This window comes from Corvus hawaiiensis, chromosome 5 (assembly GCF_020740725.1).
Source record: "Corvus hawaiiensis isolate bCorHaw1 chromosome 5, bCorHaw1.pri.cur, whole genome shotgun sequence".
Lineage (NCBI taxonomy): Eukaryota > Metazoa > Chordata > Aves > Passeriformes > Corvidae > Corvus > Corvus hawaiiensis.
The window spans coordinates 36,826,406-36,841,431 of NC_063217.1; the positions used below are offsets into that span (position 1 = coordinate 36,826,406).

General features: G+C 34.5%; 1 protein-coding gene across 7 annotated transcripts in view; it reads right to left on the minus strand.

Annotated features, from left to right (window-relative positions):
- The window catches only part of WDR17 (WD repeat domain 17), a 58,797-nt gene that overhangs the window by 27,332 nt on the left and 16,439 nt on the right, over nt 1-15,026 (minus strand). For 6 of the 7 annotated variants that reach the window (XM_048303899.1, XM_048303900.1, XM_048303901.1 and 3 more), the window contains exons 2-9: nt 12,861-12,989; nt 11,665-11,848; nt 9,687-9,917; nt 6,456-6,707; nt 5,590-5,712; nt 5,068-5,255; nt 3,664-3,832; nt 1,596-1,687 (exon numbers count right to left, since the gene is read on the minus strand). In XM_048303899.1, coding sequence (XP_048159856.1) covers nt 1,596-1,687; nt 3,664-3,832; nt 5,068-5,255; nt 5,590-5,712; nt 6,456-6,707; nt 9,687-9,917; nt 11,665-11,848; nt 12,861-12,983 — 1,362 coding nt within the window. In that variant the 5' untranslated portion in view covers nt 12,984-12,989. The remainder of the gene's footprint in view (nt 1-1,595; nt 1,688-3,663; nt 3,833-5,067; nt 5,256-5,589; nt 5,713-6,455; nt 6,708-9,686; nt 9,918-11,664; nt 11,849-12,860; nt 12,990-15,026) is intronic. The other variant, XM_048303902.1, reaches the window with a different exon arrangement.

The following is a 15,026-nucleotide window of genomic DNA, read 5'->3' on the forward strand; positions in this document are numbered from 1 at the left end:
AGATGGGCAGAGAGGAACTAGCTGAAATTCAACAAAGGCAAATGCAGGGTCCTGGGGAGGAATAACCTCAGGCACCAGCACAGGCTGGGGACAACCTGCAGGGAAGCAGCTCTGTGGAGAAGGACCTGGGGGTCCTGGTGGACACCAAGCTGTCTATGAGGCAGCAATGCCCTTGTGACCAAGAAAGCCGACTGTGTCCTGGGGTACATTAGGAAGAGCATTCCAGCAGGTCAAGGAATGTCATCCTGCCCCTCTACTCAGCCCTGGTGAGGCCTCACCTGGACTGCTGTGTCCAGTTCTGGGCTCCCCAGTACAAGAGAGACATGGAGCTCCTGGAGAGTGTCCAATGGGGGGCAATAAAAATGATTTCTCTTACAAGAAAAGGCTGAGAGAGCTGGGCCTATTCAGTCTTGAGAATTCACAACAGAGAATTGATCATCAATGTCTGTCAGTATCTGAAGGGAGGGTGTCAAGAGGATGGATCCAGGCTCTGCTCAGTGGTGCTGAGCAATAAGAGGCAATGGGCAGAAACCGATGCATGGGAAGTTCCAACTGAACATGAAGAAGAACTCAATTGTGTATGTGGCCGAGCACTGGAACAGATTGTTCTGAGAGGTTGTGGAGTCTCCCTCTCTGGAGATACTCCAGAGCCATCTGGACACAATCCTGTGCAATGCATTCTAGGATGTCCCTGCTTGAGCAGGGAGGTTGGACCAGATGACCCACTGTGGTCCCTTCCAACCTTACTCATTCAGTGTTTCTGAATAAAGGTTAGTTACTTGTTGGAATAATGAAGTTAGTGGGCATGAAAAATTGTGGTATGAGAAGATTTAAGTGGGACCTGTATCAGATATTTAGTAGCACAAATGCAAATATCAGTGTCAGAATCCCAGAACTCCTGAAGGTTTCTGCTTGTACCTCTCCTCACTCCTTCACCTCTCTTCTCAAAGAGCATCCCTTGTACATTGATGCAGATCCTACAGTTAAATAATTATGTCTGTATAATCTGACGATCACAGCTATATACTAGGAATACACAAAATAGTGTAAAATACTACAGCATAGTATTACACAGCTCCTTCTGCCAATAAAAATTATGCTATTATATCAGGACTTAAAAATGCCTGGATAGATTTCAGCTAATCCAAGGCAAGCTGCTAAATGAGTCATACTGCTTAGTGTGCTGAGAAATGGACCTTTATTGATCTAGACTTTAGGGACTGAAAGTTTCTTCTGGCCCTTATGTTTGAAAATACAGAACACAGTTTTCCTTTTGAAGCTGAGTCTGTATGTCCATATATGTTTACACAGTTAAGAAGGAGTCAGCTATGCTTTTGCCATGCATCCCTACAGGACCAATTTTAAGATAATGGAGTCCATCTGGTGCTTCATCACTCTCATATCACAAATCAAGTCTGAGGGAGTAAAAATACTTCTGCCACACATGTAAACTGGCACACACATAATTCTATAGTTTTTTATACTACAGCACCTTTTAAAAACATATGAACTTTGGCCATCTCTAATTATGGACACTAGAGGGAATGACTACCTTACATTTCATATAGACAAAAAAAGAAGTAATCTCATCTTACCTCACTGAATCTGGTTATAATTTTGCCTTTTCGAACATCCCAGATAAAGCCGCCATTTCTGGATGTTCCACCTGCTATGCAGTTCAGATCTCCTTTAAAGAGAGATGTTTGTAAAATATTACAATAATTATATAATCACAATATTGTTTGACGGTGGTTCTACTTTAAATTAAAGAAATGTAAAATGAACAGAAAACATCAATGGCACATAGACATGAGTTTTCCATAGTTTAAGGCCAGCATTTGCTACTAAGTCACAAACACCAATTTCAATGAAAGCCTGACCTGTTTTTCTACATTCCTGCTTTGAGGAATGGTCAAATAAAAATTGTATTGCTGTAAAAGTATCTTACTGCCTGCTGAAAGTCTTGCATGTAAGAAATTAATGATCATGATGCATATGACTCAAACTGAGAGGTAATCTCAATGTTTCAAGCTTAAATTGTAGCAACTAGACCATTTTCCTTTAAAGTTCCCTGTGTAATAAGACAAATCATAAAAATGAGACAGAACATCTAAGAGTATTTTGTTTTCTTAATCTTGCACCATTACTGCATCTAAGACCGTCAAGAACGTACCTGAATCTGTAACCACACTCTACAGGGTGGAAAATCTGAGTACAAAACTCCACAGTGAGAACCTGAAAATTCAGTTCAGGTCTAATCCAAAAGTCACCAAATTCTCCTCACCACAGTGACTCTATCTTAATATAGCTATGCTTTTAATAAATAGCAGATTTATAGGAAAGTCTTGACTGTTATTTTATTCCAAGCTTCAGAGGCAGAAAAGACAATCCATGCAGGAGGAGTCTAACAAGGTAAATATATAAAATGAGAATAGACTCAGGTAGGAGAATGATGGGGGAGAAAAAAGAAAAAGTAGTAACCACTTTTTTCAAAGGTCTTCTGAGACCAAAAAAATGGTGGCATGCATTAGATTATATATTAGGAACAAAGTACAAGGCAGATAGGAACTGTCTGGGAGTAAGGTGAAAGAAGCAGCAAAAGTTCTGGCTGGGAGGGACAGGAGCTTTTGGACAGGATGGTAAGGAACAAAGTTGAAGCACGTGCTTCCAATTTACTTTTTTTTTAAAAAAAGCAAAACCAAAAAGCAACAACCCCACACCCCTCCTCCAGTAGACAAACCATTCATTCAATGTGAGATACAACTACAAATTGAATTTAAATTTCAAAGCTAAATAACCAAACATAAGCACCATATTTCATATTGCCATAATTGCCATATAGCAAGGTAAATTATTTCTGAAGAGCAACAAGGTCCAAGAGACTCTCTGAAATGAAAAAGTGCAAATTTATTTCATATGCAGACTACATTAAGCTTCCCGTCACAATATTTTTCTCCTGTCAGTTATTATTGAGGTCTCTTCCAGCTGGTGATTGTGTGATTCTATTTCTTAAGAGTTTAAAAGTGCAGGTGAGAACAGAGAGATGAATTACTTAGATTTTAAAGAAATGCATCTGCTGTCCAAAGAACTAAAACACAACAAGGAAGTCAACCTATTGTCAACTATTGACAACTATCAGAAGTGTTTTTTCAGGTACACCAAAGAGGGTTGCAGAACAGTTTTGAAAACAAAATTTCCTACTGACTCCAGTGATTTCTCTAAGAAAAAGCAGACGCTTTGCAGAAAAGACACTTCCTATTCTAATAGGGTAAAATCAGAGTTCTTCAGTGAGTAGACTCCTACACAAAAAATAAAAACTAAATACATATGTTCCATTATTTCAGCCCAAAATATAAACTGAATTCCTTTAAGTAACTGCTTCTCATGCAAAGCAAGTCATTTTGTCATTTGTGTAATGACATGTTAGCAATGTTCTGGAGATTTCCCTCCCTCCATTCTGAGTATGAAATACTTGGAGCATTACTCAGAAGGGTAAGCTTCAGCAAGGTCTGAAGCATTGAATTCTTCTGGTTTCACAGACAATTAAGTTTTATTTAAACCTTATATGATGCCCTTCTATATAAAACTAATACTTTTCTATGAGAAATTCTGCAGTCAATGCTAATTCAAAGAACATTTAGACATACAGCAAAATATTCTTACCTGGAGCCCAAGAAATGGAATAAATAACCCCCTCATTACCAGGAGATGTATAAACCGCTGATAAAGTATTTATGTCCCAAACTTTTATTGTGCCATCAAATGAAGCTGTAGCAAGAAGATCAGGGTTATCAGGTTTGAATTTGCAATCAAAGATGGTCTCAACATGTCCCTTAAATGAAACAAATATTTAATCCATTTTTATTACATTTGATGTTTTTCATAAGTGCAACTCTAGATCAAGCTCTAAAATACATTGTACTTAATTTACCTGTCAGGTCAATTAAGAGTTCGCCTTATCGGTCAAAATTAAATAGCATAAAATAACTTGGACTATAACATGCTCTTTCAGAGATTATTATGAAAATCAGAAAAATTCCTTCATGAAACAACAGGGTACACAGTGCCAGGAACATGTTAGCATTTTCTGTTGGAACTAAGTTGCTAAAAAATTTAATTAAAAAAACTAAGAAAAAAAAAATTAATTAAAAAAAAAAGGAATAGTTTTTCCCTTTTGGTAAAAAGCACCTGACTGAAAAAGTAAAGCTCTGTATGTTGAACATGTTCCACAAGTTGTCTAGTACCCCACTGAATATTCTGTGCTCCTAGATACAGTCTATGATCTATTGCAGCTTAAACTTCAATCCATTAGAGATTTCATGTATCAATTGGGTGTTTTCCAAGACATGCATTTGTAGAATTAAAATCTACAAATATATGAAACACAGGTATTACGTAAGAATTTATTTTAAGCCTCAGTTGCTTTATAGAACCAAACCCAATAAAAATGGAAAGAGAAAGCCAACCAGCACCCTCTATTCAAACACATATGGGAGCACAGCTGAAAATTATTTGGGTGTTGTTTGTTTGGAGGTTTTTTTTCAATGAAAAAGGAAAAGAGAAAAATCATCAAGAACCTCAATCACCAAAAGCCTTGTGAAGAAGAGGGTCATCTGTGTTAAACCCATTTTTGAATTTTAGCTTCAAAGAAAATTTAATAATTCAGTCTTTGTAATGTTAAACTGAGTGCCTTCACCATATATCTCTCTGACTTGACTCAAACTTTTATTCTGAGTTATAGAAAACCCTCTAGAGAAAATTTCTGAGCAGGCCATCAAACTAAAATTTCAGTTAAAAAAATAAACAAACAAAACCCAAGTCCTTAAATCTTTATCTGTGGTTTAAAAAAAACCTGTCAGAATACTTCCAACAGAATTCAGTCATCCGCAATAAAAGATTATTTTAAACTTCAGAACTGTCATTTTGTTTCCTAGAAATTTAGGCTCTTTTTAACAATAGAAACTGCTTTACAGTACTGCAAAGACTTCATTCTCCAGTTTTTCTGCTGTTGGAAGAAAGTGCATAAGACAAATAAACTTTCATTTCAAAGACAGAGATGAATCATACCAAATCTCTAAGGAAATCCCACTTTTTGGCTCCCATGTCATAAAGCCCCACTCCACCATCCATGAAGCAACAGACGGTATGACCAGGAGGAAGAGAAAATGCTTGGTTTTGGGTTAAAGTTGGAGGAGGAACAGCCTCACTTGTTGAAGATGTATGGTGATTTTTAGTAGGATACTCTGATGAACATGCTTAACAATACAAAGCAAAAGACAATAAGAAAATATTATTTCTTATTTCAATAATAAGTAAAATTATAAAGAGTAAAATGCTTGTATTCCTATGAGATTTAAAACAAAAGAAATTGAGAATTCCTGTATGAAGCCTGGCCTACTACAGAAGGACCTTATAAGGTGCTTGATCCTTTATGCATTTGTTTAGTCCACTAGCAGCAGAAGGTACTTTAATTAAGAACTAAAGAGCTGACCAACCTTACAGAGACTGATCTGGACATAACAAGACTCATAAACAAGATTTTCTTAAGCTGCGGCCAGTACAATGAATAGCAATCAAATTTACACTTACACTTTTTCTTTGGAGGAGAACTTAGCACATGCAAGCCATGGAAACCAGTTTGTTTCAATTTAAAATTATCTATAGGTGTTGTACGTGAAACATTCCAAACACGTAACACACCAACCTGAGAATCTGAGGTTTAAAAAGACAGAACACAGAGGTATGAGTTTGAGGACTGATTTATGCAAAAATACAACAATGAATTAAACTTCAAGTCCTAAGAAGAATTTTATAAGCAGGTACTGACAACTCCATAGAATCGCACAATAGTTAGGGTTGGAGAGGACCTCTGGAGATCATCTAGTGCAACATGCATGGCAGCCTATTTATCCTCCATTTACCACTATGGCCATATCACTATTAACAATCATTATTAAAACTAGCTATTTAAACATAGATAAATTCTATGGAACCTCTCTCATTATAAAATATTCTGAGAGTCTTAGTTTCCTTATTCATTTATTCAACCTGAGCCATAATGTCTGTGGCATAGAAAAGAAGGAAATAGGTTCTTTTCCTCTTTTAATTTTCTAACTCTTTGAAGTGACATCAATTAGTAAAATGCATTTTTATTCCTATTCGCAAAGGAATTCATATATTTGTTGCTAAAGTGTGCATGAGAAAAATATTATTTAGCATAAAAAAAAGCAGAAAGTCACATACTTATGTAGCTAAAATTTTTAAAACATGTAAAAACTGCTCAGTGTAGTTTTATTATTTTCTGGTTTTGTATTATGGTCTGTTTTTGTACAATTCATGTATGCGTCTACTTGTAAAAATGTTACAAAACAGAAAAATCAAACTTGGAGTATCAGTTTTGAAGATTCAGTTCTGTATTTATTATCTTTGTATAAATCAGGAAATAAAAGCCTTACCTCCAGTTATAAACATTCCAGGTGCACTAGAAACCCAGGCTAAACACTGAACAGATGCTGCTGCATTGGGAAAACTAAAAGTTGTGATGCAGGACAGAGATTCAGAATCAACTAGTCGAATACCATTATGTAAATTAGCAACAAGAAGGTAGTCCGTTGACAAAGGGTCCCACTCCAGAGCTGTAACTGGATCCTCTTCATCTGTTCCTTCAAGAGATTCTGGTCTTAAGACATGTTTCTGATTTTTTGAACCTTTAAAGTGCATGAGAAAACAGATTATTTAAAAATTAAATCAAGTATATCCTTTCAATAATTACAAGTTAATTGACAAACATAATTTTTTCTCTCTCCTTGAAATTTTCACTAGCCTGCTCTCCTGTCTGCACCAGTGAAATTAATGAAGCTGCCTTTGCAGTACTTGATTTAGAGTATTTCTTTTTCCATCAGATTTGATTTTATGTTCAATACCGCAGAGAACAGAAACAGCTGTCAGGTTTATTAACATAATTTTATAGGAAAGGAAAGTATGGTAAATCATATACATTGTTCTAATAATTTCTACGAGTAAAGGCTGCAGCACAGCATAAAATAGAATCCATTTGAGTGTAAGTAAATCTGCACACCACAACAAATACAGGCAAAATGAAGGCAGTATGAACCAGGAAACCACTGTGGTAGTAAAGGTTTTTCTGAAAAACCATTTTTTCTTCTGTAAAACTATGTGTGCAACCATGAAGTCTTTATAGATTCTGTAGCCATTAAATTAAACAGACCATTAAATATCTATTCTGACACCTACAAAAAGATGACGTATTTCACTTGATGATCCATATTATCAAAACTCACATTTTTTTAACATCATATTTATTTCCCACTTTTATTTTTACAGAGATGAATCTTAGTTTTATAAGACAGTGTACAGTCCAAATGAAATAGTATATAATAGAATAAATGTATTTTTGAAGTTGTGATCTTATACTAGAAAAAAAAGAAAATACTGTTTTCTAGAAATAACAAATTGACATCTTCCATTATTCAGCTGGTACTAATTTTTAATGCTGGTACTGGTTCATACACATTACATCTAGGCCAACTTTATAAAATCAGGTACCAGAAATGGGAGAAATAATTTAAGACTGCACAACAATTAACAGCACAAACCAGTTTCTCCATTCCATTTCTTTTCACTCTTCTGAAGCATTGGGAATAACATCAAAAGTATGATAACTGCTTTAATTTGCCAAAAACTTGAGGATTCTCACTTTTTTAAATGTCCTCTGCTTATATTTCAGCTCAAATTTTTGTTTTACTGCAAGTCAACATCGAAATGAAAAACAAGAACTGACAACAAAGCTGAATTGTCATTTTTCAGTTAGCTATACAAGAACTAAAAGCAATAAGTCCTCGAGTGATTGAAACCAGCCATACTCAAACACTTCAGCCCCAAGAAAGCACAATCAACTGGTGGGAGAGTATGAGAGAGCATGTATCTAGGAGCTATTCAGTTTTACCTGTGTTTCAAAAAAAAGTCTAAAAGCAAGCCTCATGAAAACCCTAATTGTTAAATTTTGTTTTCCATTAAAAGAAGACATGAACAGTATGAATCATGCAACTGAGTCATAGGTCTTTTAAGTAAGCTGTGCTTATTTTGATAACAAATGAAAGGAAAAATAGTACAAAACATTTGGCTCTATATGACTGCATTGAATCTCCCTAAAAATTGGGTACTAATCTTAAATTCTTCCATATATTTTCTTTACACTAAATGTTCTGATACATTAATGGATAGTCAAAAATACAGCCATAGGAGAGAAAACTAAGTAGGCAACAACAGTGAAAAACACATTTCACAGTCTGCTATTTATGCAGAAAATTTTCACCCAGCTTCAAATAAACTTTCAAATTTTATTTCTCTATTGGAAATGAAGACTCTTATGTACGTTGAGAACAGGAAATAACTTGCATGTTTGGTTTTTTTTAAATTCTAAAATTATTTTAATAAAGATATGTAATATTACAATAATAAGGAAAACTATCCTAAATACAGAGAAAGGAAGAATTCCTGTGATAATCTAATCTAAATTTCACGTTGATGCAAATAGTTTTATCCCCAGCAGTAATGGATAATTTTCCTTAAACAATTTTTTTACAGCAACTTGAATTGTGGTACATACAAAACTGCCACTGCCTAAATTTTTTCAGCCTGTGTTATATTTTCAGTTGCAGAACATAATTTTGATATTTTAAATATTTTTTTTATTATTTCTGTTTTCATATTCAAATAATTCTAGACAGACTTCATGAAAAGTCTCAGTCTGATAAATACTTAGATGATGTCGTAATAAAATAGATATCCTTTTCCCAATGCCAGTGCTAATTCAGTCAGCACTACAGAAGCAAGGGAATCTATTCTGTGTGACATCCTGTGTGACAACTTAGTTGAGTGAACTGAAGGAAAATAAATTTTGCATGGCTGTTGGAGAACAACTTTATGTAAAATTAACACATTACTTAACAGTTTTTCTCACTAAGTTGGAAATCAGTTTTTACTCGAGGAAAAAGAAGTAGTCAGGAAAAAAAATTGAAATATTCAACCTAATACAGACATCTGTCTTTGAAGAAAATTATGAAAACAAATGAAATTTTACCTTCAAATGAGCTTATGACACCTCCTTAGCAGACAACTAGACTACTTATAAAGTATGCACAAATGTGCATGGTGGATTTAAGACAAAAAGACATAAATATTTTGCCATCTATCCTTTGACAGAACAGAACCACGAAGATAATATTAAGTGTGACACGAGGATCTACCTATAAAATTGCAGGGGACTCTAAAATATGAAACAGAGGACTCCACAATAAATGCAAAAGTAAGAAAGTAAACAAAAGATTCAAGTCTTTCCTTTCAGAAAAATAAACTTGCAGGGAAATATAGCTCAGTAGAAGATCATGGCTGTTATCACCCTCCAAAAAAATGTGTATATTGTAGTAGTGAAAAATTGCAGTCTTATCTTGGTCACAAAAGGGAGGAGAAATGCCCTACACTCTTTATCTAAGAAATCATATTTTTGTGATGTGGTAGGAAGTAGGACTATTATGAATCAAGAACAAGTTTTATATATGTACCTACATTATAGAATCTAATTTTTAAAAGTGCAGAATTCCATGCATACAGAAAAACAAGAGATACATATAAAAATATAAATATTTTACCATATGAGTTTTTACCTGGTTGAAAAATAGATAGGCTTCCATCAGTATGTCCAAATACCACCTTTCCTTTTTTCTTTGGATGCCATCTAAACAGACTGATATCTGACAAGAAACTGTGTGCTTCTCTATGTACAGTTACCCCACTGTCCGGTCCTGAGATAGTCCAAATATACAACGGACCTCTGTGGGACACAAATGCAACTGCATCACCTGCATTCCAGCACCAGCTAAGTGACGCAGGAATTCCTGAAACATACAGGTAAACCTTATAAGAACCAGGATACGAAATTCAGTGTAGTATTCCTTGAGCTGCTATCAGCAATTGTCTTGAAAAACAGTAGAAATAATTGTTCTATGCAAAAATTACTAGACTGAAATATAGAGAACTGCATGAACATCTTACAGTGTAAAAGTAAACTACAGACTTCCATAGGCAGGAAGTAAAATTACTTCCCAAATTACTTTTACACTATTTTGATGGGCTGTACTTAATGATATCTATACTTCATTGGTGCCAAAGACAATCACACATTTGAAAGAGAACTGATCCTGCAAAGAGATGTGAAAAATACTTTCATTCATTCAGAATTTCATTCACCACTATGTTTTACTGTAAGTTAATTACTACTAAGCTAGTAAAATACTGAGAATTTCAAAATGCCTATTTTAGCAAAATACAAAGAAATTTAGAGATAAATATAACAGAAGCATAAATCTGAGACAAAATTTGAAAGCTAGCTCTGTAATAAAAGGGAACTTTTGATAGCTTCTGTCGGGATACATGACAGTTTTAATTCAGTTGCCTAACATCAAACTGTAGGCAGTCCTATTTAAGAATTTTGATCTTAACGTCTCCAATCCTCATCATCCTCATAATTTAATAATATGTGCCTAAAGGAATAAACGACAGTAAGATAAATTCCTCAAGCTGAAACTTAAAACTGTATTTAGATACCTTTACATGGCAATGTAAAAGGGACTAAAAGAGAAACCAATAGAAGATTTAAACATATTATCTTAAATTAGTTTCTAAAAATATTAAAATAGTAATAACAACACTTTATCCATGTGTAGTCATTGGCTAAAGTAGATTTTTAAACAAGCAAGGTATTGAAAAATAAGTACCAGCATTTATATTCATGCATAAACTGATACAATATTTCTTTTAGAATAGATTAAATTACTGTGGAGTTTTCTTTTGCATGACATCCAAGATGTACAAGATTTCCAGAGGTATCCCTAAATGCTCTGGAGAGAACAGAGTAGGGAGTCCCAAAATGGCTTATTAGATCCTGAGACTCGGACTGTTCTTGGGTTACATCTGCTTTCCAGGAATGCAAATGTAGGAGCCAAGGACACCTGACAAGATTGACTGTAAGAACAGAAATACAGGCACTTGTTTTGACTAAATGGAATAAATCAGAACCGGGCAGGGAAATATGACTGTAACATGGATACTTAACCCTCTAGACTTTTAATACAATCTCCAGCAATTTCAAGGCCTGAGGCAAGATTCAGGTAGATAAGCATTAGGGTATTTTAACAAAAGCTGCTGTTCAAATTCACTGATGATTTGTACTTGAATCTGTTAAGGCTACCTTTTATTTACTTTCACTTAGCTAAAGTTATATTGAAATTTATTAGTTTAAAATTTAATTATTTATCCTTTTATACAGTGATGAAAATAATGTTGGACTTTTTTTCCCCTGCTCAATAAGATAACACTAGCAAAGTTAATTCTTGAACTGGTCAGCTTCTTTAGAAAAAAAAGAATAACATCTTTCTTTACCAAATACAAGACGGTTCACAGCAATGTATTCAAACACACTATCTTTATTTTCTAGAATGAACTGCAACAAATCTGACAAGAATATTGAGTTAGGCAATTGTTAAAACTCTGGCCAACCAACTATAGAGTTTACACTGTATCAAGTATTTCTCATACCCATGGATCAAGCTGTATGGATCAAATAATTCTCCATGTCTAAAATACCTTTTGTATTGTCCAGCTTGGCCACAACTTTCTGTTCATTCACATTCCAAATGATCACTAAACTATCTGCACTGGCACTTGCAAACACATCAGGGTTGTGGGGACACCAAGATATGGCTGTGATTGTCTTCTTATGCTCAGACATAATCGCATGGAGCTTGAATTCATTGTATCGGTGATCCAGCTAAACAAATAGTAAAATTCATTTTAGAGATACATTTTTTGTAAACTTACTTAAAGTATCTTTGGGTTGGAGAATATTTCATATAACAGTATTAGACTTACAGATGAATTTATAGTGCATTAACAATTGCCAGCACCTCATATCTCAATAAAATAAATTCTCATACATTTGACTTCGACAGAAAGGTTGTCCAATATCCAACTATCCAAAAACCAGTTTTACTTCTATCCCCTTGTCACTTATAAATTATTATATTTCATTGAGAAGTGTACTCAAACAATCCTAAAATGCTTTATTTATAGGCATGGTAACAACCATTTACTAATCTCCAAGGGGTTAAACAGGATAGAACATAAAAAAGACAACAAAAGAGAGTTTGAAATCCTTGTCATTATTTTTAATTACTTAGTAGAGTTTAAAATGTATTAAAAAACCACGCCAAATATGACACAGTAAATTTTGTTTATTTTAATCCTACACCGGTATAACTCTTAAAATTATAGTAAGTGCATCCTATATTTCCTCACATATTTCTCAATCTGAAAATTCTATGTCACAGCATTTTTATTTTTTAGTTAGGTGTTGATATACAGCAACTGCAAACTTCAGCAGACCACAGTACTGAGGAGATCAGGCTCCAAATCAAATAAAGGTGAGCCATTGAATCCACAACTTTGAACCATTTTAATCCACTGTGCAAAAGACTATTTTATAGTACAGCTTTAAATGGAATTGTGGAATTGTTTCATTTCTCCTTCAGAACCCAGTCTTCTATCACTGAACTTCATTCATCTCAAATGTTTGCTGCACTGTGAGCCTGTCTTCTAAAAATAATTCTGGACACATACAACTTCAGGGGTATCTTGAATGGAATACTGAGCTTTACATAGACATTTTCTCAGCAGCAACCATACTTTCAAGAGCATTGCAGAAACATTTATCGAAAGGGTTCAAAGTGAGATCAACAGCAACATAAAAATGTAACTAGTCTGATAAACAAGAATGATCTTACCTGATAAACATAAACAGCAAGGGTAGCACAGTAGGCAAATCTGTCCCCACTAGCAGCACATATATCCTTGTTCCATGGCTGACATCCAGCAGCTAAAAGTCCCACTTGTTTAACATGTGACATTTTTGCCTTTAAAACAGAAATTCATGAGACTACAGGATGACAGAATATTAAAGAATAGAATAATACATTTTTATTCCCATAAATAATTTATACCTGTCTACTTTTAAAAATATAACTCGCCTGAGGTACAAATGAATGTATCTGAAATAAAGCCAAGCAGGATGTTCAGAGGTTTCAGTGCCACACAAGAAAGGGTGCCTAATACCATTCACAAGAACCCATTTGGAAGAAAAAGGGGGGGTGGGCAGCCCATAAAAACTTGAATACTTCTTGATTTGTACTAGCTGAAATTGTTCATCATGTTCATTTTCTTCTGCGGTCTGGTTCAGTACTTTCTCTATTACAGTTTAATGCCTTCTCTGCTCTCCCATTCATCTCCCACTGACAGCCACATAAAATAAACCATATACTAATAGTTTTAAATAAAACCAACATGTAACAAGGTCTTCAAACCATTTGCATAGAACAGCTATTTGTCATATTATCCTCTTTATTATCATCCTTTCTGGAGAAGCTTTCTAAATTTTCTTAATAATTACCATTTAACAAAAAAGTTGAAGTGAGCTGTAAAGAATCAAAAGCAAAGCTTAGGGCAACGTTACTGAATAGCAAACTATGCTTTCTACGTCCAAAACAAGTCTCACAGTACCAGCTGTTCTCAGAGTGAGAAAACTGACTTTAACATAAAAATGCAAGAAATGTTTTGCTGGACCAGACCAATTATTTACCTAGCCCACATTTCATTCTGGATAATGTCAACATGTTACTTAGTAACAGAATATCTCAGGGTCCATTTATGCTGTGGATAGATTAATGAACTGAGGGGCATTAGGTGGAAAAACATTACATGGAATATGAAGGATTACATCTTTAGGTCAAAGAGCTAAGAATATAATCCTGAAAAACAAGGAGAGCTATGTTAAATTTACCAAGTGTTAGGTACCATTTCAAGCTCCACAAAGGAAAGGGAATTAACAAGAAATGAGACTTCAAAAGCAATCAAGCATTTTGAGGGAGCAACTGTTGATGAAGCACAAGGGCTGGTTACGCAATGCATGGCTGTGTAACAGTTGAGCACAGATATGTTGCTGTTGATCACTCTTGAGCTACTTGATGTCAAATGTATAGAGGGGGAAATATTTTTCTGGACAACGTTAGTATTAAGGCACATACAGAGCAAAATTTATATGGGTGTTGCAGTAGTGATCTACAGTACCCAAAGGAACCTACTGGTAACTAATGACTAAAAAATGGCTGCCTAAATATTATTAAAATTTCATTTCAATGCATATATACAAGGGATAAAAATAAAATTGAATGATTTTTTTTTTTTTCTCCTCTGCTTGGTGTATCTGCTTGGTAGGTAAACAGTAATTAATAATTATAGGCAGAAAATTCCATGACATCATGTTTCTCTCTCTTTGGAAAGTGTGAAAAAAAAAAAAAAATTGAGAGCAACTTATTTTGGGTATGTCTTTAGCAGAAGATCAGGATCAGTTGAATGTTTGAGACTGATCATCTCAAAGATATCACTGACCCTAGTAAAAGTGCTTAAACATCTGAGTGAGTACTAAAGGACTGAAGGAAATGAAATGCTTACATGTAACCTTTGAAAATTTTGGTAAAAGAGACTGCAATAGCAGAACAGAAATATACAGAAAAACAAGTTACAAGATACAGCTTTGTGGGAGACAAGTGCTTTGGCTATTAGACTTCCTTTCTGTCTGTCAATAATATTAATTCTCCCAACTTCTGCAGCAAATTAGAGATTCTAGAGAGAACACTTCTATAAATTGCATCATCTTGCAGCTCCTTTGCAACCCATCTCATGTTCTAAATGATACGAGTCCCACAGAGAGAAATTTATCTAATTATTTAAAGAAACAACATCATCAAGTGGCAAAAATAGCCTCCAAATTTCTAATTTTGCCAGTTAGCGTTGTTTTACTGTTCAGTAAAATTACAAATTCCAGAGGTCCCTTCTGTACAATTAAAGTATAAATCACATATGCAGAGAAATAATTGGATTTGGGGCATTCAGAG